The 23,126-nt window shown below is 37.7% G+C and overlaps 1 protein-coding gene across 3 annotated transcripts in view; it reads right to left on the minus strand.

The window, feature by feature from the left end:
* Nucleotides 1-23,126, minus strand: part of ABCB11 (ATP binding cassette subfamily B member 11) — a 99,170-nt gene that overhangs the window by 5,172 nt on the left and 70,872 nt on the right. For all 3 annotated transcript variants that reach the window (XM_056110226.1, XM_056110227.1, XM_056110225.1), the window contains 7 exons: nt 17,518-17,622; nt 17,269-17,430; nt 15,629-15,832; nt 12,946-13,187; nt 9,451-9,607; nt 7,899-8,096; nt 1,700-1,906 (listed from right to left, as the gene is read on the minus strand). In XM_056110226.1, coding sequence (XP_055966201.1) covers nt 1,700-1,906; nt 7,899-8,096; nt 9,451-9,607; nt 12,946-13,187; nt 15,629-15,832; nt 17,269-17,430; nt 17,518-17,622 — 1,275 coding nt within the window. The remainder of the gene's footprint in view (nt 1-1,699; nt 1,907-7,898; nt 8,097-9,450; nt 9,608-12,945; nt 13,188-15,628; nt 15,833-17,268; nt 17,431-17,517; nt 17,623-23,126) is intronic.

A 23,126-nucleotide genomic window follows, 5' to 3' on the forward strand; every position in this document is an offset into this window, starting at 1 on the left:
TCCCTTCATTGCTTGGTAACCTAAATTTTATAATCCAAGGACAAGGGTCTGACATCGTTCACTATTATCTATTCTCTTCTTTTATCTCTATGAATCAAGCATGAGTGAAATTATTATTTGTCCTTCTGTCTCTGAATTGTTTTGCTTAACATGACAACTTTCAGTTCAATCTACATTTCAGTGAATGCAAGTTTTCTTATAGCTGCATAGTATTCTGTAGGATAACACTGTTTTGTCCTTCCTCAGGTAGCTTACGTTTATCGGGTCACACCTATCCCAGGGCACTGAACTTGTATTATAAGTTAATATTGCCTTTCTCCTCTTCTTATGTCTTTTGAATAGTTCACCTTAAAGCAATGTCCTTTCTGTATGGACACAGAAAAACAGTTAATATTATGCTTTGTAACTTGGGAGTTGATTAACTCAAAATAATATTTACTCCTGGGCATCTGCTTTCTTGACTCAGTTTCCCTTATTTTCTAGCACCCAAAAGCAGGGTCCCGACAAGGGACTGAATGGACCCAGGACAAGCTGTGAGCTACCCTGGCATCAAAATGGGCCAGGCCAAAGCACCACGATACTCAACTATAAGTTGAGGGTATGGTCATGGGCAAATGCTGTCATGATCTGAAAGTAAAAACAAAACTAGGACTCTGCTGGGGCTAGGAAGACTAACCTGGCCTAAGGACTGAGGAATGTATAGTGAGATGTTTATATCTCCTACTGTGCTCACACAGAATGACATTGCTAGAAATATTAGAAGTAGATTTACTACAACTATTTAAGTAGATTACTAGCTGAGGAAAGAACACACTCTCGTTGGAATCCCACCCTTGAGTGGTCGCCTAGTAATCTGGAGTAATCTCTTTAGATAAGATTTTATTCTTGAGTTAATCTCCTCTAGAAGTGGTCTTATCTCTCTTTGTTGATTTGTTAATGTTCAACCCACTTTTGTGTCACCACCTTACGTGATTGCTATATAAACTAAGACTGTAAGCTTAGAGAGCAGAGTTAAAAGTGAGAAAGCTCGGGCTCCAGAGATCCAGAATCAGAGCCAAAAGGAGAAAGGTTCCAGACTGGGGCCCAGGTGAGAAGGAGGCAGAGGAGAGACAGGAGTGGAGAGGATTGGAATAAACTACAATTGATATCGACCAGCCTGGCCCTTGTTTCTTCCTTCATCGGCTCTTGGCCAACAGCTGTCCTGATCCAAGGCACACAGAGCTGTTCAAGAGCACTGAACGTGGGCGGTGAGATAGAGCCATCCAGAGAGCCCACGAACACACAACCTTCGGCGTGCTAAGATTTTACAGTATTCCATTATGTATATGCACGACAACTTCTTTATCCATTTGTTTGGCCATTTTATCCACTGGACATTTTGATTATTTCCATATCCTAGCCACTGTTCTACAAAAAACATAGAATGCATATATCTTTAAAATTTGATGCTTTTGTGTTTTGGGGATAAGAAGATGCCAAGAAGTGGAATGACTGGGTCAAATGGAAGCTTTATTCTTAGTTTTCTGAGGAATCTTCACACTGTTTTTCAGAAACTGAACCAGATAACATTCCCAAAAACAGTTAAATTCCTTTGTCACTGCATCCTTAATTTTCTTGCGTCATAATCATAATACTTTTTTGGTTATTTGATTTGTCCCATCCCTGAATCACATGGGGAAATCTCTAACTTGGTACTTACCTCTGGGAGTGACATGACAAAGTCATGCAGCTGTGCCTGTTTTGAAGCTTCTATGACTCTTTCCCTAGAAATTTCTTTAGTGTTGTCTCCATACTTGATATTGTCCATTATGCTACAGGCAAACAACACTGGTTCCTGGGAGACAATCCCAATATTTGAGCGAAGAAACTGGACATTAACTCTTTTGCTATCATGTCCATCAATCATCTGTCAAAATACAGGGCATGAAGATTTACATTTCTAGCAAGCAAGAAGTTCAAATCCTACTGTTTGTATTAATGTAAGACACATGTTTTGCATAATAGACAATTATAGGGTCTTAGAAATAAATAATGAATGTAAAGGAGTTGCATCAAAGTTATTATGATCTGATTGTGGTTTTGTTTGTTTCCAAAATGCTAGTTCTGGGTAAAACATACAAGTAAATCACTCAGGAAAGTAACTAATTTCAATAAGCACCCCTTTATATTCTCTTCATCATACTCTACACAAATATGCTGAACTCTTCATTTGGATATTCTGTAGATCTGAAAACAAATTTTTTATGTGAAGTTATTGGACAATGTAAAAACTAATCCCATTTTCTTGATTTTATTGTTGTAACTTCTGAGTAAGATAAGCAGAAAGGAATACATTTGTTTACTTTATCAATCAACAAAACATGTACTGCCACAAGAACATCTGACATAAAGACATGTTGGACAGCCTTTTATGTCTACTATATGAAAAACAATATTTATGTTTTTAAAAGCTCATGGTCTAGTAAAGCAATTAAGTACGGGACAACAAATTCTGCCATTTGAGGTGTTTCACAAGAGTTCTAGAATAGTAAAGGCATAGTATTCTAATATTCTACTAAAATATTTGATTCTGTGATTTCAAAAAATTATGCCAAATAGTATGAATATATTTTAGGTCCTTTTTCAGCAACATAAAAAGCAACCTATTATGGAAAAAAGGATTTCTCAACAATTAGTTCTCATTCATCTTAATTCATTTTTCCATAGTGCAATTTAATGTGTACTTGAATATGCATTAGTATTATAAGTTACTAGAAGATAGATGACATACTTAATGCTCTTTAGAATCTTTCACCAGTCTTAATTCAGTTCAGATGTACTGAGTACATCGTACCAAATGAACCTGTTGAAAATGTTAAACGTTTGTAGTGGGTAACTTCATTAAGAGCAAAGAGGATTTAAAAAAAAATTGTTAAAAAAGTGATCTTTTTTCTTGCTTTAAAAAATATTAGAACTGTTTTATAGGAATGTAACAAAATGATTTGTTACTATGAAATGTACTATGTTACTATGTAACAACTACTTTGTTACTATGAAATGCGAGAAATCACATTGATTTATTCAAGAGTATATGGCTGCCTACTTGTGCCTAAAACATTAACTAACAGAGAAATATACTTAAAATATGCGTTGATTACTGTTAAATTAAAAAATATATGTGTGTTAATGTTGGGAAGGCCACACATGAAAGATTCAGTTTCTAGCATGTTATGTAGCTCAATATTAATCATGGTGCTAGACAGGATAGGTGGTTTTTGTGAAACTAGACCTTCAGCTTTATAGAGATAAAACTTCCCAGAGCAATGTGATTTCTAAGGTATTCATTCATCAAATAAAATAAAATACACTTAAAATCAATAACAGAAGTAATGATAGCTAGCCACTCCTCATTGTCTAAATTTTCTAGGTTCTATCAGTATTTGCTCACTTGCTTCCTTGTTTCACTTTATGCAAGGGAATCTTTAGTTGCCTCTTTAAATTTTCAATTTTATCTTAATATTGTTAGCTATTTTCTTTGCAATAAAGAAACATACTGTTCACGTAAATCATACAGTAGTTTTTTTAAATATTAGGATTAAACCATCTGTCAAGTGTGGAACAGAATGAAACATTCAGCATATATACCTTTGAACTGTTTATTAGAAAACAATTTGCATAGGTACTCCAATCATCTAATCAAATCACAGTGAAAAATAAGAAAGAGAACTACAAAATAATTCATCTAATAAAAAAAATCGCAAAAAACTCATAGGGTAATAATTAGTCAGCATGCATGCATATTCAATGCAGTCCTTACAAAGGTACCCAGGACATTGTTAAAAGAAATAGACAAAACACTTCTGAAATTCATATGGAACAGTAAACTCCCACAAATAGCTAAAGCAATCCTTGGGGAAAAGAAGATGGGTGGCATCACCTTCCCTAATGTCAAACTATACTACAAATTCGTGGTAATTAAAACAGCAGGGTACTGGACTAGAAACAGAACCGCAGACCAAAAGGTCATGGTCACGGTACTCCCGTTGTTCATCGATTTGCTCGAGCGGGCCCAGTAACATCTCCAACGTGAGACTTGTTACTGTGTTTGGCATATTGAATATATCACAGGTAGCTTGCCAGGATTTGCTGTGCAGGTGAAATACTCTCGGTAGCTTGCTGGGCTCTCCCAGAGGAGCGGAGGAATTGAACCTGACTCGGCCAGGCCAGCTGCGTACAAGGCAAATGCCCTACCGGTGTGCTATCAAAAGGAAAGAACTGAATATTGACATAGATTCTCACATATATGGTCATTTAATCTTTGATAAAAGATCAAGAAATCTGAAATGGAACAAGGAAAGCCTTTTCAACAAGTGGTGCTGGGAAAATGGACAGCTACATGTAAAAAAATGAATGCAGACCTCTATCTTATGCCAGGTACAAAAGTCAGAGAGGAGTGGATTAAAGACCTAAATATCAGACCTGAATCCATAAGGTATATGGAGGAAAATCTAGGCAGAACCCTCCATGATATTGAAGACAAAGGCATCCTCAAGAATAAAACACCACTGACCAAGCAAGTGGAAGCAAAGACAAACAAATGGGACTACATTAAACTAGTAAGCTTCTATACCTCAAAAGAAACAGTGGCCAAAATACAAAGAAAGCCCAAGAAATGGGAAAAATTATTTACCCAATATCCATCAGATAGGGTGTTAATATCCTGGATATACAAGACACTGGTAGAACTTTACAAGAAAAAAAACTTTCAACACATGAAAAAGTGGGGAGAAGAAATGAACAGAAAATTCCTCAAAAAAGAAATACAAATGGCCAACAGGCATATTAAAAATGCTCTACATTGCTAATCATCAGGGACATGTAAATCAAAACAACAATGAGATATCATCTTATACCACAGAAATTTGCACACTTCAAAAAGAACAAGATCAACCAGTGCTGACACAGATGTGGAGAGAAAGGGATTCTCATCTGTGGTTGGTGGAAATGCTGACTACTCCAACCTTTTTTGGAAAACAATATGGACATTCCTCCAAAAATTAGAAATTGAGCTTCCATGTGACCCAGCAATACCACTTCTGGGAATATATCTTGTGGATGCAAAAAAAATACAGTCAAAATGACATCTGCAGTTGTATGTTTATTGCAGCACTATTCACAATAGCCAGAATCTGGAAACAACCCCAGTGCCCAAGAACAGATGATTGTTTAAAGAAATTGTGATACATCTACACAGTGGAATACTATGCAGCTATTACAAAAGAATAAGTTATGGAATTTGCTTATAGGTGGATGGACATGGAGAATATTATGCTAAGTGAAATGATTCGGAAACAGAGGGAGAGATATAAAATGATTTATTTGTGAAATATAAAATAACATGAGACTAACACCTGAGGTCAAGGAGGATCACTCCACAGTTTGGACGCCTGCATCATGTGCTGAGGGAGAAGGCAGTTGGATGGAGAAGGGACCACTAAGTCAGTGATGGTTGAGGGATTGCTCGGGATGGGAGATGTGTGCTAAGGACCAAAAACAATGTCCTCTCGGTACCTGTATTGCAAACTATGATTCCCAAAAGGAGAGAGAGAGAGAGAGAGAGAGAGAGAGAGAGAGAGAGAGAGAGAGAGAGAATGAAGGTGCCTGCCACGGAGGAAGGGGTGGGATGAGGTGGGGTGGTAGGAGGGATACTGGGGGCATTGGTGGTAGAAAATGCGCACTGTTGGAGGAATATTTGATGGTTGTGACTGAAACTCAATCATGAAAGCCTGTAACTCTATCTCATGGTGAGTCAATAATTAAAAAAAAGAAGTAGTTGAAGGGAAAATAAAATCAGGTTTCAGAGTAGCTTGCAGGATAAAGAAATTGAAAGGACAAAAGGCAGGAAGCACAAGAAAAGAGAGAATGTTTCAGAAGAGCAATGAACAAAAGAAATGCAAAGCCAAAGGAATGAATTCCTTATAACTATGGGATGATAGCAATAAGAACTAATTTCCAACGTTTAAAATTGGTCTAGAAAAAAAATTGGTCTAGAATGAAAGTTGAAAGATAGTAAGTGTTATATGTAGGGAGTAACTAGTATTCATTCTTGATAATATTATAGTTCTTAGAACTTGAGCAGTGAAAGGAAATACTGAAAATTAAGTTACAATTGCTAAAACTCTCTTTGAAGAATGAGAATTCAAGTGACGTTTTCTATAGTGGGGGGAACAGAAACAAATCTATTAGTTAAATTTATATAGAGAGAGGTCTGGAGCAATAGCACAGTGGGTAGGGTGTTTGACTTGCTTCTGGCTGACAGGGCCAACACGAGTTTGTTTCCTCCGCTCCTCTCAGAGAGCCCAGCAAGCTACCAACAGTATCTCGCCCACACGGCAAAGCCTGGCAATCTACCCATGATGTATTGGATATGCCAAACACAGTAACAAGTCTCACAATGTTACTGGGCTTACTCAAGCAAATTGATGAACAACTGGAAGACAGTGACAGTGATACAGAGAGAAACTCCTTTAGCAATGTATCTATATTGGTATGAAATCGATAAAAGGAGGGCGTGCATTAGGAAAAACTAAATTGCCCATGCATTGATAATAAATCACGAGTGTAAAATTGGAGACAGGAGTAATAGTACAGTGGGTCGGACATTTTCCTTGCATGATAGGATAGGGTTTGATCCCCAGAACCCCATACAGTCCCCCAAATTCTGCCAGGAGTGATCCCTGAGTTCAAAGCCAGGTATAATCCCAGAAAACCACAAACATATAGCAAAAAAGGGCTAACATTGCTAAATCATGAAATAACTGTGTGTTGTATATATATAATATATATATATAAATTTATAGATGCAATCATTGTAAGATCTGAAAACCTCATATATTTAAGTCTAGCTCCCTTGGAGCATTAGAGGTTCCAGACTGGTGGAACCCAGGGCTGTTCTCTATTAAAAATTGTTCTTAATGTATTGTGCAAACCTCTGTCTATACCTTTTTAAAAGGAATAAAAAGAAAAGAAAAAAAGGAGAAAGAAATGCTGTGGAAAATAAGTTCAAGCAACTCACCTCTTTTTCCAATACTCTTGCCACAGCTCACAGCATATAACAAATTGAGTTTCTTACATTATTTAGACTTAAACTTATATTATTTGAACTGAACTAAGATGGTGTCAGATTTTCCATACCAGCCCCCATCTTGCTCATTTGTCATTATGTTTGTTTCCTATCACCCCACTTTTCATTCTCAGCCATTAGTTTCCTGATTAGTGTTTTCTGATCCATTTGCAGTCGAGTAAATGCTTCTGTTAAATATATTCATCTCTCACTTTGCAGTGTGTCAATTTTTTTTTACCTAACTGGTCAGCAGGCCATCTGGTCCCAGGAAGAATTTAATGTTAGAAATCGGAGGTAGAGTCAGGTCAGCTGGCAAATGACTGGAACTGAAAATCATCCACTGGGGTAAGCATCCAAGGCAAGCACTTTGAAGTGAATCTGGTAAGGTATGATCATTTCTTTTGTGGGGTGGAGGATGTTGGGTACTCTGTCACCACCTTCAGCGGTGTTCAGGATGTGTTTCTGGCACTGTGCTCAGGGGTGACTCCTAATGGTGTGCAGGAATCCATAACTAGTATCAGGGATATGAATTGGGGTCAGCAAGATGTAATGCAAACACTTGAACCTCTGTACGATGACTCTGGCCCTGACAGGGTACAGTCATGAAGATTATTTTTAGGGGTTGGAGATAGTCTGCAGAAATCAATCTTCTTCAAAGCATTTGTGCTGTCACTGGTGGAGGGTGTTGGAACATTGTATGACTGAAACCCTCTTGTGAGCAGCTTTGTAGCTGTGTATCCCCATGGTGATTCAATTAATTAATTAAATACATAAATAAAGCATTTGTACTGCTTACCACCTTCCCTTGATCAGGATCATAGAAACGTTCCAATAATTGAATGCTGGTACTTTTGCCACATCCACTGCTTCCAACAAATGCCAGTGTTTGCCCTGGACTAACTGACACTGAGAGACCATTCAGAACTCGTATATCAGGTCGAGTAGGATACGTAAATTTACAGTCAATAAAGTCAATCTTCCCTTGAAAGTTGTCCTGTGGAGAGAAAGAATGGAATTATGTATTTGTACTCCTACTGGGATCTACACTAATGAATGTACATCTGTATCTAAAATTTTGAATCCATGCTTAAGATATCTTCAAAGTTACGCTGCCAAAGTGCCAAGTACAGGGACAACAAATTAATTAGTTGTTATTCTGTTCTGCATTCTAGCAAGTGAATTGAAAGTCATTAAATCTCTTATTTCCATTCTAACCCGTGGGAATTTGTCATCTATTCTTTATCAAATTGAATGGAAGAGAATATCTAAAAATTAAGATTATTAAGATTATATTCTAAAAGCCAGTCACCTCCAACTCTTTATAGCTCTCTCCAGAAAGAGTTCTATCATTTGAAGTTATCATACTGCACTGAAATTACTTTAAGAAACTTCTGTGAGTCCCGAGTTTTAAAGAGGAATTCAGTTGTACTTTGTGAATTATGAATTCTATAAATAAATAGACATTCAACAGACAATATGCAGAGACTTTATGCTTATTGAGCCAAGCATAAACAAGTAATTCAATAAATTTAAAAATATTCCTGACTTTAGTTTAGCTTTATGAGGATTTAGGTTTTTGTGCTCTCTTGAGCATACTAATTTTTTTATTTTTATTAGTGAGACATCATGAGGTACAGTTGTAGACTTACAAATTTTTGTGCTTGGGTTTCAATTATACAATGATGAAATACCCATCCCTCCACCAGTGCCCATTTCCCACCACCATAGATCCCAGTATCCCTCCCATCCTCCATCCCCCCATCCCACCCTGCCTCTGTGGCAGGGCATTCCCTTTTGTTCTCTCTCTCTTATTGGGTGTTGTGGTTTGCAAAAGAGGCAATGGGTGACAATCATGTTTGGTCTATATAAGCATACTAAAATTTTTTAATAGACAAAGACAAAAAAACACGTATGGGAATTGCCAATTTGAAAAAATTGTATCTTAAGATTAATTTGATCTTTCTGTACACATGAGCTAAAACTTGAACTTAGATAAACATAGATTAAATAAATTTTGTTGAACAGGAGCAACTGTTTTTTCAATAGATGGAATGATAACTGAATCTCAAAGAGATCTCTAGCTTTATTCATTCCGTACCAAGTGTGCTTGGTATTACACAGAATTTAACATTCACTTGATATTATTTCTAAATCAACTATTATTTTTATAAGTAATTTTAATGTTAATTATTTATGTCTTTTTACATTAGTATTAGTATTTGTAAGGTCTATAAATTCATAGAAATTTAGAATCTACAAAGTATTGTATATTCAGTCACACACACACACACACACATACACAACACACACCTCACCTACTGCCTTTTTACCCCCACGACAGTACTTACCCATTTTTCACCTGCACTGCTATACACATTTACTGGGGGGCGTCTGTCTAGCAATTGAAAAAAACGTGCAGCCGCAATTTTGGCTTTGGCATAACTCGGGGTGTAAGAGGAGGCTCTTCCAATAGCTGTGGCACTTAGTACAACTGATGAGATCACCCTGCAATTAGAAAGAAAAACATCTGGTAATAGTGGTGTGATGGCCTAAGAGGCAGGAGTTGAGAGTCTAGCTAGGAAAGAACTGAGGAACCTTGAATAGGTCAGTTTAGAATTGGCAGGAAAAGTGAGAGTTAGAGAGATTAGCAGTTTTCTAATTGTTCTTTATGAAAAAGGGGTGATTAGTGGAAAGCAGGCGAGGCTGAGGGAGACTGATCTCCAAATCCTGCTTCAACTACAATAGCCCCTCTCTTTAAAAAAAAAATTGCTATAGGAAGCGGGTGAGACAGTCTGGGAATTTAGGTTCTTGCCTTGCAAGCTAACCCTGGTTTGATACCCAGTACTGTCTATGATTCCCAGAAACAGAGTCATGAGTAAGCCCAAAGCACTGTTTTTTTGGGTTTGACCCACTCCTCCCCTGCCTTCTAAAAGGAAGGGGCCCTGAATGATGATTAAATTGGTTAATTTTTAAATTAAAATTTTATTTTGCTTTTTATGGGTTGATTTTTTCCAGTGTAAATTTTTTTCTTAGAATCTGAAAGCATGAAAGATAATAATTGATGACATAAACATCAATTCTGTACCAATGCATGTTATTTATGCTTCAGAGTAGCACTGCACTGTAGAACTGTCCTCCCATTGTTTATCGATTTGCTAGAGCAGGCAACAGTAATGTCTCCATTATGAGACTTATTGTTACTGTTTTTGGCATATTGAATACGTCACGGGAGCTTGCCAGGCTTTGTCATGTGGGTGTGATACTCTCAGTAGCTTGCTGGGCTCTTTGAGAGGGGCGGAGGAATCAAACCTGGGATGGCTGGGTGCAAGGCAAATGCCCTACCCACTGTGCTATTGCTCCAGCCCATGCTTCAGAGTACATGAAATAATATTGTTTACATACTTCTACTTGTCCAACCTCTATTTGATATGTGTGTAATTAATGAACAAAAGAGTAAATAAATACATAATGAGACAGTGTATGAGAGAACCTTGGTACTATATAGGTGGTGGATTGTGACCTGTCCAGCAATCGTGGAAGACTGTTTTGATGACGATGGGAGGGGGTGTCTATGTGTTTCATTGCTCACTTTATAAGTAGAACTTATTTTAGTCCAGACTTACAAGCCAAAACATCCCCAGGAGCCCAATTTAAAGCTTAAATGATTGACAAGCACTTTGAATAAAAGGAGAATAGTAGAATGCGATCTTTGCCTTTTAAAAAGGAACCAGAAACTGGAGCTGTCTGTAGTCTCCCAAATTTTACATGTAGGCAAAAAACATTCTTCAACAAGTCTGAATCCAACAAATGAATTCTATATCTTATTCAAGGCACTTAGATGTGCTCAGGATTGGCCAGTGTAATCGATTATAAAAATGGTTAATCAATTATTATTCTGAATATACCCCTCTCCAATATAACATTCTTGGTGATATGTCATTCATAATGGGCAATTCGTTTGGTTTTTGCCCCTTTCCTGGCACAGAGCTATAAATATGCTTGTAATTTCCTAAGTGTTTAGAGCGTCAAGTATTAGAGGAGTGGTAATGTGAAGAATTGCATAAGGAATGAGGACAGTAGGTAGGAAGTTTGTTCAGGGATCAAGGACACTTCTCTGATCCTTGGCACTGTATGGTCCTCAGAGCATTATTAGGTTGGACCTGGTGACCCCTAAGCACTATAGCCCTGGAAGTCCTGGAACCATGGGACTTAGCAACCCCACCTCCTTGATACTATAGTTTTGAACTATCAGGTCTGATTGGTGAGTACTGCCAAGTGTTACCCTGGGGCTACCCGGACAGAAATTTGGAGTATTCCTCCCTGCCACACACACAAGAAGATACCAGAAAACAAACAAACAAAAAGGAATGTTTTGTTTATCTGAAAAAAAAAACTAAGTGACCTTAAGACCCCAAGCCAGACTTCCTTGAGGTTATCAAAATCCCAAGAAAGCAAGGACTCTGAAAAACACAGTTTTAGACAAATATGGGCTTGGTTGTATGACTTTCTTTGACCAAATAAATATTAAAAATTAACATATAAAGATATTTTAAAAGTACTTTGGATATTAAGACATATCCTTTTCAATGCATTGAAACTCTGAAAGTATTATGTTTTAAAAAAAAAAGTTCAGTTGTTCTGCTATTCTAACAGCTGCATGGAGACAAGGACCCACTTCAAAGGCTGATTGAGTGGATTCACTGCAGAAGAACCACATGCAAAACCCACAGGATTCTGAGCAATAATAACCCCCCTGCAGTTTAAACTACCACACTTTGTGTAGTTTTTTTAACTGCAAAAGTTAATTGACGGGTGTATGGTGCCACCAGCAGGTCAACCTGTACCTGTGGGGTGACTGCATGGTGCCTTTAGGATTCCGGATAGCCTCAAATTGTTGCTGTGCCTTTGGCTGACCCGCAACAACTTGAGCCCAAGTTTACCAAGAAATTAATCAGCCAAAACTTAGGTATGTGGGAGCCATGACCAAAGACCACATCTGGCTCAGCTATACAAGCTCATTTATGGGCCTTATCTCAAAGACCCATAAACAAATCTCAAAAAAAGATCAAAAGCCACAGTTAATCTCAGACTTGTTCATGGCTGAACAGACTGTGGTAAATCGGAGGGTCAGGCAGGTTGGCCTGGTGCCCACCCAAGCAGAGCCCCTGGCAACCACTGGTTTCCACAATCCAAAATTGCCACCATACTCCCGGTCTGACTCCACCATTTCAGGACAGACCTCACTAAGATATAATCTGCTGAGAATTCAGGTATATGGGTTTTATGACTGAAATCTCCAGACTTTCTCCAGGTTGGTCCAGAAGACTCGGGAGTCACATCCACACCCCAAAGCTTCCACCCACTTGAAAAACTACTCCAGCTTTACTGTCCGATAAAAATACTGAATGACCTGAACAAATACCATGACCTCTTTGCATCTGTATTGCAAACCATAATGCACAAAAGGTGAAAGACAGAGAAAACAAGAAGGAAACTGCCTTCCATAGAGGGAGGCTGGTGGTGGGGTCTGGGGGAGTGCTAGTTGTTGGATAGATGATGGTAGGGAAACAGAGTACATTGGTGGTGGGAAATGTACAATGGTAGAGGGATGGGTGCTGGATCATTGTATGATTGAAACTTAATTATGAACTATTGTGTAATGGTCTATCTCATGGGCATTCAATAAAAAATTTAAAAAAGCAATGCCCAAGTCAATCAGCTTAATCAATGTCTGAATAAATAGAAGTACTCCTACATTTTAAAAAAGTTAATTGATGGGTTCAGGCTATAACACCCTCCCCTAGAGTGCTGAAGTTTTATGACCTTGATTGAGTAGTCCTCACCTGAACACGTAGCTGAAATGGAGCCCCTCACTGAGAATTAAGTATCCCCCATATCTATAGGAAGCAGAATTTGCAACAAACACTATGCTCTGGGAAAAACCAAAGCAGAATCCATAAATATTTGCTTTCCGAATGGCTGTCTTGAATGGCTTCTCCAATTCTCTTTCAAATGCTTCAATAAAATGCTTCTCCTTTCCAACTCCAGCAACTGTGCGGATATTACTGAGGGCTTCATTTGTAATCTGAAAAATGAAAAACAGTTTTAGGAATAAAGCAGAAATTTCAACTGCTGCATGGATTAGCTCTGGTGCCAGTGGCAGAATTCAATATACATTAGATGGGAACATCATCTAGGAATACAAAAACTTTCTGGAGACCACCTTCACTGGACCATGAAACAGTTAAATTCAAGCTCTGATTTGTGCTGACACAATTTTGTTGCCTCTGCTGTTGAAGAAAAGAAGTGAGAAGTTGAGGAGAAAGTTACATAGGACTATCTTTGAAAACTGTGGCTTTTTGTTCATTTATTTGAAATGCCTAAGATGACATGGTTAGATGTCTTTTGAAATGAAATACTAATAATATGTATTAAAATGTTAAGTTTAATTTTCTTTAACCAAATTTACATAGCGCTTCTTGCCTAATAGTGCCACAGAACTATCTAGATGCCTATGAAGGTTGACCAGGTGGTCTACATCACATCATGCTGGGAGGCTAGGTACTAACTGTAGATGTTAGCAGTCATGTCAGTCAGATGTTAGTTAGCTGCTGCAAAGATTCCAGAGAAAAAATCTGTCCCCTGTAGGCCAGAAGGTTCTTGCCCAGAAAGCTGCATGTAAGATACAGAAGAGTCTCTGAAAGCTCAAAAGTTTCCAAAAGTTTTCAAAAACTCCTGCCCAGAATGTACCTACACCAAAAGCATCTGTCAAGAAAGCATAAGATCACACATATGAAGTGCTAGACTTTACTATGACATAATAAGTTTTTTTGTTAACAAACTGAAGGAAACCCCCAGAAACATGATTGTAACTCAAATAGCAGAGTATATGGTTTGTATATGAGAAGCCCTGAATTCCATCCTTGACACCTCATGTCCCAGCACTGCCAGGTGCAACATTGATAATCCCTGAATATTTCCAGCAGTGGCAGTATTAACAAAAAATTATCTTGACAAAGCATTACCTAAGATAAATTAAGTGTACTATGAATTAGCATTTGTTTCAATTCAGACTCTAAAGTGAACAATAACTTCTTATTAGGGTCCTACCCGGGAAAATGCACAAAGATAAATAGATTTCTACATATAAAATCCTCTTGAGATCTACTCCCTTGGGCAGTATGCTATTTCTCTCTCTTAAAAGAGACAAAATCTAGATTACAGTAAATTGCTTTAAAGAGTCTTTTCTCTATGAGCATGTGAGTGACTTCTTATCCCAGATAGGTGCCTAATCTACCATTCCCTTCTTCATTTACTAACTCTGACTATCAGATAATAATTAGGACACACTTGGGGAAATGTGGGTGTCTAAACCTGGGGTATTTGAGACTAAACTGTATCTTATGGGTACTCAGTGAATAAACTGTTCAATATAGAAACTACTGAAGTATAAAAGCTAAAGTTTTTGCCTTTAGAAGATGCTAGTTCTTTTCTGTGTTGGCAGTCTGACCTGGACAAGCCATTGAGCTGAAGAAATAGGACAGAAACTGGAACTGTCTTCTCTTGTGAATGAAAATACACCAAGTTAAAATGTGGAAAATAGCTAGGAGAAAGGAAAAGACACAACAGGCCACCCTGTTTTTGCTTGTTCTCCCACAGTCTGTTGCAACTCTACTAACAGAGCTTTATTAACAGCCTTTGGGCAGAGATACACAGGAAAGAGCCAGTGGGAGATTTTTAACAGCAAGCATTTGCAAGGTAACAACTTTTTCTTTCTTTCTTTCTTTCTTTCTTTCTTTCTTTCTTTCTTTCTTTCTTTCTTTCTTTCTTTCTTTCTTTCTTTCCTTCTTTTTCTTTATTTCCCTCCCTCCCTCCCTCCCTCCCTCCCTCCCTCCCTTCCTTCCTTTCTTCCTTCCATTAAATCACCAGGAGATACACAGTTAAAAAGTTTTTCATGACTGGGTTTCAGTCACACAATGTTCGCATTACCTGTCTCTTCACCAGTGTAGCTTCCCACCACCAACATTCCCAGTTTCCCTCCTGTCCTCCTTCCCAATACTATGGCAGGCACTTTTCTGCTCTCTCGTACTTTCTCTCTCTCCCCCCTCCTCTCTGTCTCTGTCTCTCCCTCTGTCTCTGTCTCTCTGTCTCTGGTCTCTGTTTTTCTCTCTCTCTTTCTCTCTCTCTCTCTCTCTGTTCTTCTCTCCTTTTGGGCCTTATGGTTTGCAACACCAATGCTGAAAGGTTATCATGTTTGTCCCATTGTCTACCAGCAATCAGTTCTGGTCCAGAGTGATCATTTCCAATCAATTTTGGCACAGTGGTCCCTTCTCTATCCTAGCTGCACTCCCAACCCACCACCACCACTTGTTGCAAGCTTCCAATCATGGACCAACTATTCCTCCTGGCCCTTGTTTCCACTGTCCTTGGGTATCCGTCTCACACTAACAGATTTCTTTAGACTCTTTAAACTGCTTATTGACTGCGCCATCACAAGCATTCTAAAAATCGGGTCTGTACGATTACCTGTCCTGCAACCTCCAGAGCCTGCTTGTCTTGAGAAGCAAATCCTGTCAACATTTTGGTTTGTGCAATTCCTGATAAAGCCAAGAAGGGGAAGAAGCACATTATGACTAGACTAAGCTTCCAGCTGAAGGAGAAGGCAATGACCATGGCCACAATGATGTTAGTCAAGGAATTGACCATTATCCCGATTTGAGAGCCAGCAGCCTGCAAACCAAATAGAATCAAATTAATCTCAGACACATAGTCTCCTTTACCAAATATGATTATTTAAAAAGGTTCATTTATGCCAAAAGATGTGTTTTCTTCACATTATCATGATAAAATAAACATAACAATGATTTATCACTTTAATTACTGGTAAGTATACAGTTCATTGGCATTAAATACATTCACAGTGTTGTAGACATATCACTACATCTATGCCCAAAATGATTTTTTAAATTTTCAGCAAGACTCCATACTCCATACAAGACTCCTCATCTAAGCCTCTAATTTTCTATTTTTATCCCCATGAATTTGTCTATTTGCACTACCTCATATAAGCAGAATGATACAATATTTATTCTTCTCTGTCTAGCTCGTCTTACTAAATAGAATGTCTCCATGTTCTAGCATGTATAAAGGAAAAGAAAAGGGAGTTCCAAACTGTTTCACATATACATGGAAAAATGATATTCGTGTTGGGAGCAAATTGTTTTTGGTTGTTTTTTTTTTAAGTTTTGGGGTCACACTCAGGAATGTTCAGTGCTTACTTCTGGAGCTACAATCAGGGATCACTCCTGGAGGGCTGAGGGGACCACATGGGGTGCCAAGGTTTGAAAGAGTTGACTGTGTATAAGCCAAGTGCCCTACCCACTGTACTGTAGCTCCAGCCCCAGGAGATGAAATACTTATTGAGTGAATATTTTGGAAATATTTTCTTGAAGAAAACTTGAGAAAAGCAAAGTCAAATTTCTATTTTATACCAATGTTAAAATATATTGTAAATAATATTAAATTTATTTAAAATAAGTTTTAAATAAATAAATCTCAGCAGTCAACTATAAATAAATTAGAAATTATATAAATAGATCTAAACAATCTAATACATAAATAAATAAGCAATCTTATTTATGTAAATTTGAAAACTCTTAGAAGCATTTACTCTTTTTTAAAAAATGGTGGCTACTTCCACTTTTGCGCAGGGCTTACTCCTGAGTCTGCACTCAGGGATCATACATGGTGGGATAAGAGAATAATATAGGATGCTAAGGATCAAATCTGGATCAGTCATGTGCAAAGAAAGCACCCTACCTGCTGTGCTATCTCTGGCCCCCACTCTTGGAAATATTTTTTAAGTGATAAATAATTTTTAAAAGATGATAGATGCTTTTCTTTGAATTTTAGTCAAAGTGAATGACCCTGGGGTACATATTCTTTTTTATATCCTCTTCTTTCTCATCTTTTCCATTGAAATCATCTATATCATTGATCAGAGCCTTTCTTCCCTCCTAGCAAACCAGTGGATAAGAGTAAACTATTTTCCTGAGTTCTGTGAGTCAGCGGTATACCAAGCCCATGAATGGAAGTTGGTCAGTGAAGATCAGAAAGCTCAAAGGAAAGAAGGGAATAAATAAACTTATTATTTTTCCATTACTTACCCCTTGGACTTGGGAAGCATCTGTAGCAAGCCTTGTTGTTAGTGCTCCAGGGCTATTTCTGAAGTCATCAAACCAGCCAACGTCTTGCCCTAAAATTGCTCTGAAACCAAATTTACGTAGCCTTTTTGTGAGGAGCTCTCCAGATTTAGCAAAAGCATACCCCTAAAATATCGAACAGATTTTAACCATTTTTTTTGCATGAAAAGGTTAGGAGTTACAAAATCGTTTACTGAAAATAAAATTCCTTACCTGTAGAAACTGTGTGCAGAGGGAAACAAAGCCCATAGCTACAAAGAGCAGGCATACGCCATTGATCTGAGTTCTTTGTTCTTCTTTATCAGGAAGTGAAAAAGTCTTTGCAAGACAGTAACCAAGAAATAACTTGATTATTATAAATAATAACAAAGGATATAAATATAAATATTTTGAAAAGAAAATTCTCTTACTCATGGAACTAAAATCATTTTAATTTTCAACACTAGTAATTTAACCAATGAGCACTCTGAATGTATGTATTTTTTTCCCAGGGGAATATAGTTTTTTTATTATTATTATAGACTTAAACAATTTCAAAGAAAAATCCACTTAGCACAGTTATATGTCACTCTAAATTCACTTTTAATATTATAGACATAAATAACATGTTTTTTCTTTCATTGACTATTTTACCTATTGTTATTTTGCATATTTAAAAAATTTTATTGAATCACCATGAGATACAGTTACAAAGCTTTCAAGATTAGTTTCAGTCATACAATGATCAAACAACCATCCCTCCACTAGAGTACATTTATCCAGTATCCCTCTTGCCACTCCCACCCTACTCCAAACCCTGCCTCTATTAAAGACAATTTCCTTCTTACTCTCTCTCTCCTTTTTGGTCATTATGGTTTGTAATACAGATACTGAGAGATCATCACTTTTGGTCTTTTGTCTACTTTTAGCACACATCTCCAACCATCATTACTTAGTTATTCCTTCTCTATCCCAGCTGCCTTCTCCCCTAGCTCATGAGGCAGACTTCCAACCGTGGAATAATTTTCCTGGCCCTTGTTTCTACTGTCCTTGGGTGTTAGTCTCATGTTATTTTATTGAATGTATGTATTTTAACCTCTTGTGGGGAAGGACAATTGGCAAAAAAGTGGTTACTTCTTTATATTTTTTATTTAGTTATTTATTTTTTAATTGAATCACCATGTCACTGTGATATAGTTACAAAGCTTTCATGATTGAGTTTCAGTCACACAATATTCCAACACCCATCCCTCCACAGTGTACATTTCCCATATCTCCCATATTCCTTCGGCCACCCCCTGCCATCCTGCCTCTATGGCAGTCTCCTCTCCCCCTCTCCTCTCCTCTCCTCTCCTCTCCTCTCCTCTCCTCTCCTCTCCTCTCCTCTCCTCTCCTCTCCTCTCCTCTCCTCTCCTCTCTCTCCCCCTTTTGGGCATTATCACTTGCAATACAGATCCTGAGAGGCCATCATGTTTGATCGTTCGTTCGCATACTTTCAGTCTCCAATCCAGAGCAGTCCCTTCCAACAATTATTGTAAAAGATCGTCCCTTCTCTGTCCTAACAATCCTCTCCCCCAACCCTTGGAGCAAGCTTCCACCATAGACCATTTGTCTTGAAAAAGTGGTTATAATTTATAGAATTTTTGACTTACCTATTTGGCTGAGGTATCTTCACAAATATCACCTAATATAGTTTTCTAGACTATTAAAAATTTAATAGCTCTGGGGCCGGAGTGATAATACAGCACACACCCACTAAGATCCCCAGCACCCCATATGGTCCCCAGAGTCCACCAGGAGAAATCTTGGAGCTCATAGCCAGAAGGAAGCCCTGAACATAGCCAAGCATGGCCCCCACACAAACAAATAAGCAAACAAAAATTTAAAAAGTTTTAAAGAGGTAAGAGTTATTAAGGCTTGGCTTTAAATGGCCTAGGAGAGAAATAAGTTTCTATTTCTTTGAGACTGATGTTGCTGACTCCAAATTATCAGAATCTATAACCCCCCCAATACTGTTGAAATAGTGAGGGGATACTATAGTAACCATTAAACTCTGCTCAAGTTCAGTGTACTCTGCACTTTCAGACAACAGGTCAGGTAACTAACTGGGGACCATGCTGTTGTAATAAGACAATGAGAAAAATTTCCATATTGTAAAGTCCTATTGTACAGTAAAAATGGAATTTATATACAACAAAACTTTTCCAATTAGGACTAAATGGGAAATCTAGAGAGACAAGTAGACAAGTAGGAGCTGGGAACAAATCCTTAGGTATGATTCCAAATGAATTTAAATAACTAGAACAATGTCAAAAACCATTTCATTTGACATTGAAAACGTTCAAAGCATATTCAAAACATATTTATTGAGTATATTCTATAAGCCATCAAGTCTCCTGGAAGCAATATACAAATTCAGAATCAGATCTTCCTTTGTAAAGCAAACACTCAAATGATCACAAGTTCCAAATTGAGGTCCTTGCAGGAGAAACTGTGAGTGAGTGAGATTTGCTGCTTCTCAAACAAGGGATTCTAAGGTTTTTCTAGTTCTTTACTGTTAAACTGGATCCAAAAGGTCCACAGTCTTTCTTCCTAATGTTTACAATATTAAATAACTGACATGTTTATATCATTTAAAATTCAGGGACTGGTCTGGGACAACAGTATGGGGATAGAGGTGTTTGCTTTCACACAACAAACCCTGTTCGATCCCATGCACCACACATGGGTCTCAGCCACTCCAGGAGTAATCCCTGAGCGCAGAGCCAAGATTAAGCTCTGAACACTACCAGGTGTGGTCCCCAAACAAACAAATCATTTAATTTAATTTAATTTAATTTAATTTAACTAGGGCCAGAAAGTACAGCACATAAAGCTCTTGCCTTACATATGGCCGACCCAGGTTTGATCCCCAGCACCACATATGTCCCTGAGCCCTGACAGGCTAGGAGTAAGACCTGAGCACAGTAGGTGTGGCCCCCAAACAAAATGAAATTCAGGGACAAAAGTCTGTATTTCAGTATGGCTTTAAAAGTCACTACACGGATCCTCTCCAGTCCTAACCACGATGCCACAAGGCCACTCTTTCCTATTATTTTCCCTATTATTATTATTTTGACTTATAGAACTTTAAGTGATACAATTTAACTCTTAGTTGATAGAGAAAAACTAATGCCCCAAACATCAAGTCTGAAGAAATAAATTTTCCTAGTGATTAGTATTAGGAAAGGAAATTTCAGTTTTTCTTATGTTAGTACAGTTTTTTTCTTCTGGAAGACTTCCTTGGCTTTTGATATTATTCATCTTCTTAGGGTTAGAAAAGAATATGGGGTTAATAATTAATCTACACAACTAATCTACACAATTAATCTACACAACTTTCCATTTCCAAATTGGACATATATCTATTTAGACTTTTTTCCAAAAAAATTTTTTTTTATTTCTTGGCACATTGTTATGCAATCCTGAGTGTTACCCGTCCCTAGTTCCCTCTCCTTTTAGATTAGCTTTAGTTCTTGCATACATCTGTGCCATTTCCACAATCGCTAATTGTTTAAGGGAAAAAAACTCAATAAATGCTTACGATTTGCCAAATGCCAAATATGTTATTTGACCTACTTTAACTTAAATGAGGATTTTCCTAAGTTAGTATTCTTAAAATAACCCAGCAAGGCAGATTTTCTTGCTCCCTACTATAGATGAGGAAGGTAAGTCTCATCAAGTAGAAGCTTGCTTAAATACACAAGAGAACTAGTAGATCTAACAAATCTAGGACTGACAAACATATTTTTCCAGTACGCAGCACTCAGTTTTTTATTGCTTGGAATACTCTACACATTTTTTCCAAGTCACATAGACCAAAAAAAGATGAATCAGAGAAATTATGCTTTTGTTTGTATTTTGACTTGACTAAATTAGCAACCAGGCTCCTACTAGTATCCAATTATTTTGCTGGTTCCATGTTCCAATGTGTTCTCTCAATAGACCAAATGTGAATATTATGCCCTTTAAATACGTCAGAGTGGAATAGTGAAATTAAAAACAGACTATTATCTGACTCATGATTATACCTTATAAGATGAAAGTAAGCATCACAAGTCTTTAAATGAATATGTATGTGATCATTATGCTAAAACAATGGAGTGATAGCACAGTGGGTAGGGCATTTGCCTTGAGCACGGCCGGCCTGGCATGGCTGAGCTGGGTTTGATTCCTCCGCCCCTCTCGGAGAGCCCAGCAAGCTACTGAGAGTATCTCGCCCGCGTGGCAAAGCCTGGCAAGCTACCCGTGATGTATTCGGTATGCCAAACACAGTAACAACAAGTCTCACAATGGAGACGTTACTGGGACCGCTCGAGAAAATCAATGAACAACCGTAGGATGGTGCTACATGCTAAAACAAACAAAAATAATCTTCCTCATTAGACAGAAAAAAACAGTATAGTTTGTTTAGCACCATTCTCTGAGCAAATATAACTCAGTGAAAAAAATTATAACCCTACTACTTTTCCCTATAGCTCTTATGTGAAAAGCTCAGTGCCTTGAACTAAGTCCTTCCCCAAACTGCTGGTTGGGACCAGAAGAAACCAGAGGAAATTCTCATCACCAATAACCAAATGAATAACCTGAGAATATCTCATAACCAATAAGAAGTCAGGATATTACTGCTGAATTATCAAGTCTTTTCTGATAGCCATTTAGTACCCCATGAGAGCTGAACTCTTGTTAAGAAGTCATCTGTGACATTTCTTCATTTTATATGAAGTTGAGGAAACACAAGCTCAGAGAAGTGACATGGAATAATCTCAGGGCAGAGAATACATGATAACTAACTAGCAGAGCCAGTTTCAGAGAGAAAAGTACCCTGAGGGGAAATCCCAGAACTCATTCCATAGCAGATCATGTAGGGAGAGGATGAAGTTGGATGTGTCCTCCTCTGATTTTATGAGATAAAGAGAAATTATTAGCAAATAAATGGATATTTTGGATTTATTTTAAAAACAAACATCTAGGGCACACTTTCAGGGCTTTATGGATACAACTCTGTTCCCTATACCTTCTTCATCTTCATCAATACTCAGGGAGATGTGTTTCCAAAGTCTCTCCCCACAGGATATCAGTTTATGAGAAAGAAAGGGGTTTCACTTTTCTTGTTTGTTGATCTATCCCCATCATTAGCAGCCATATCTAGAAAACAATGAGCTCTTAATAATAGTTTTTGAATGATAGGATTTTTCTGTTTACTGGAATTCTATTATGGAAAACACCAGGACTGGTTGTGCATTCCCAAGTCCCTCACATAATAGCCAGAGAACAAACAACAAATATCTGTTGCCTTGATTAAACATTTATGTTGTTGTTCTCAGGGGTGTTTACTTACTAGAAATTAAAGAATGTGATTTAATTTAACTATTTTCAGGATGAAGTTCTTTACATAACCAGAAATTCAATTTCCCAGGCTTGAAGATTATTGTTTACAATGTCCTACTTCCCTGAAATTAGCATGGTTTCCTCACTGACCACATGGGGGCAGAGTGAAATTGAAGTGGAGGCCTGTCCTTACTCATACAATAACTTGTTTGGTTTGTGGACTATCCAGTTTTTCTGTACAGTTCATGCCTGCAGGGGCCTTTCACTACCAAAGAAACTGCAAAAAAGAATGGGAGGAGGAAACAAAAACAAGACTCCTACTGAAGTGTGCAGTAAATCCCTTAGGCCAATTTCTGAAAAACTGAGTTCTAGCTTTGGTTCCACACACCAAATGTCTGGGTACCTTTGAACAAGTCACTGGAGTTCCCTAGATTCTAAGTTTCCTTCACGTTCATCTGATGGGATTTTATGTA

Source organism: Sorex fumeus, unplaced genomic scaffold (genome assembly GCF_029834395.1).
Source record: "Sorex fumeus unplaced genomic scaffold, SorFum_2.1 ptg000009l, whole genome shotgun sequence".
In the NCBI taxonomy this organism is placed as follows: domain Eukaryota; kingdom Metazoa; phylum Chordata; class Mammalia; order Eulipotyphla; family Soricidae; genus Sorex; species Sorex fumeus.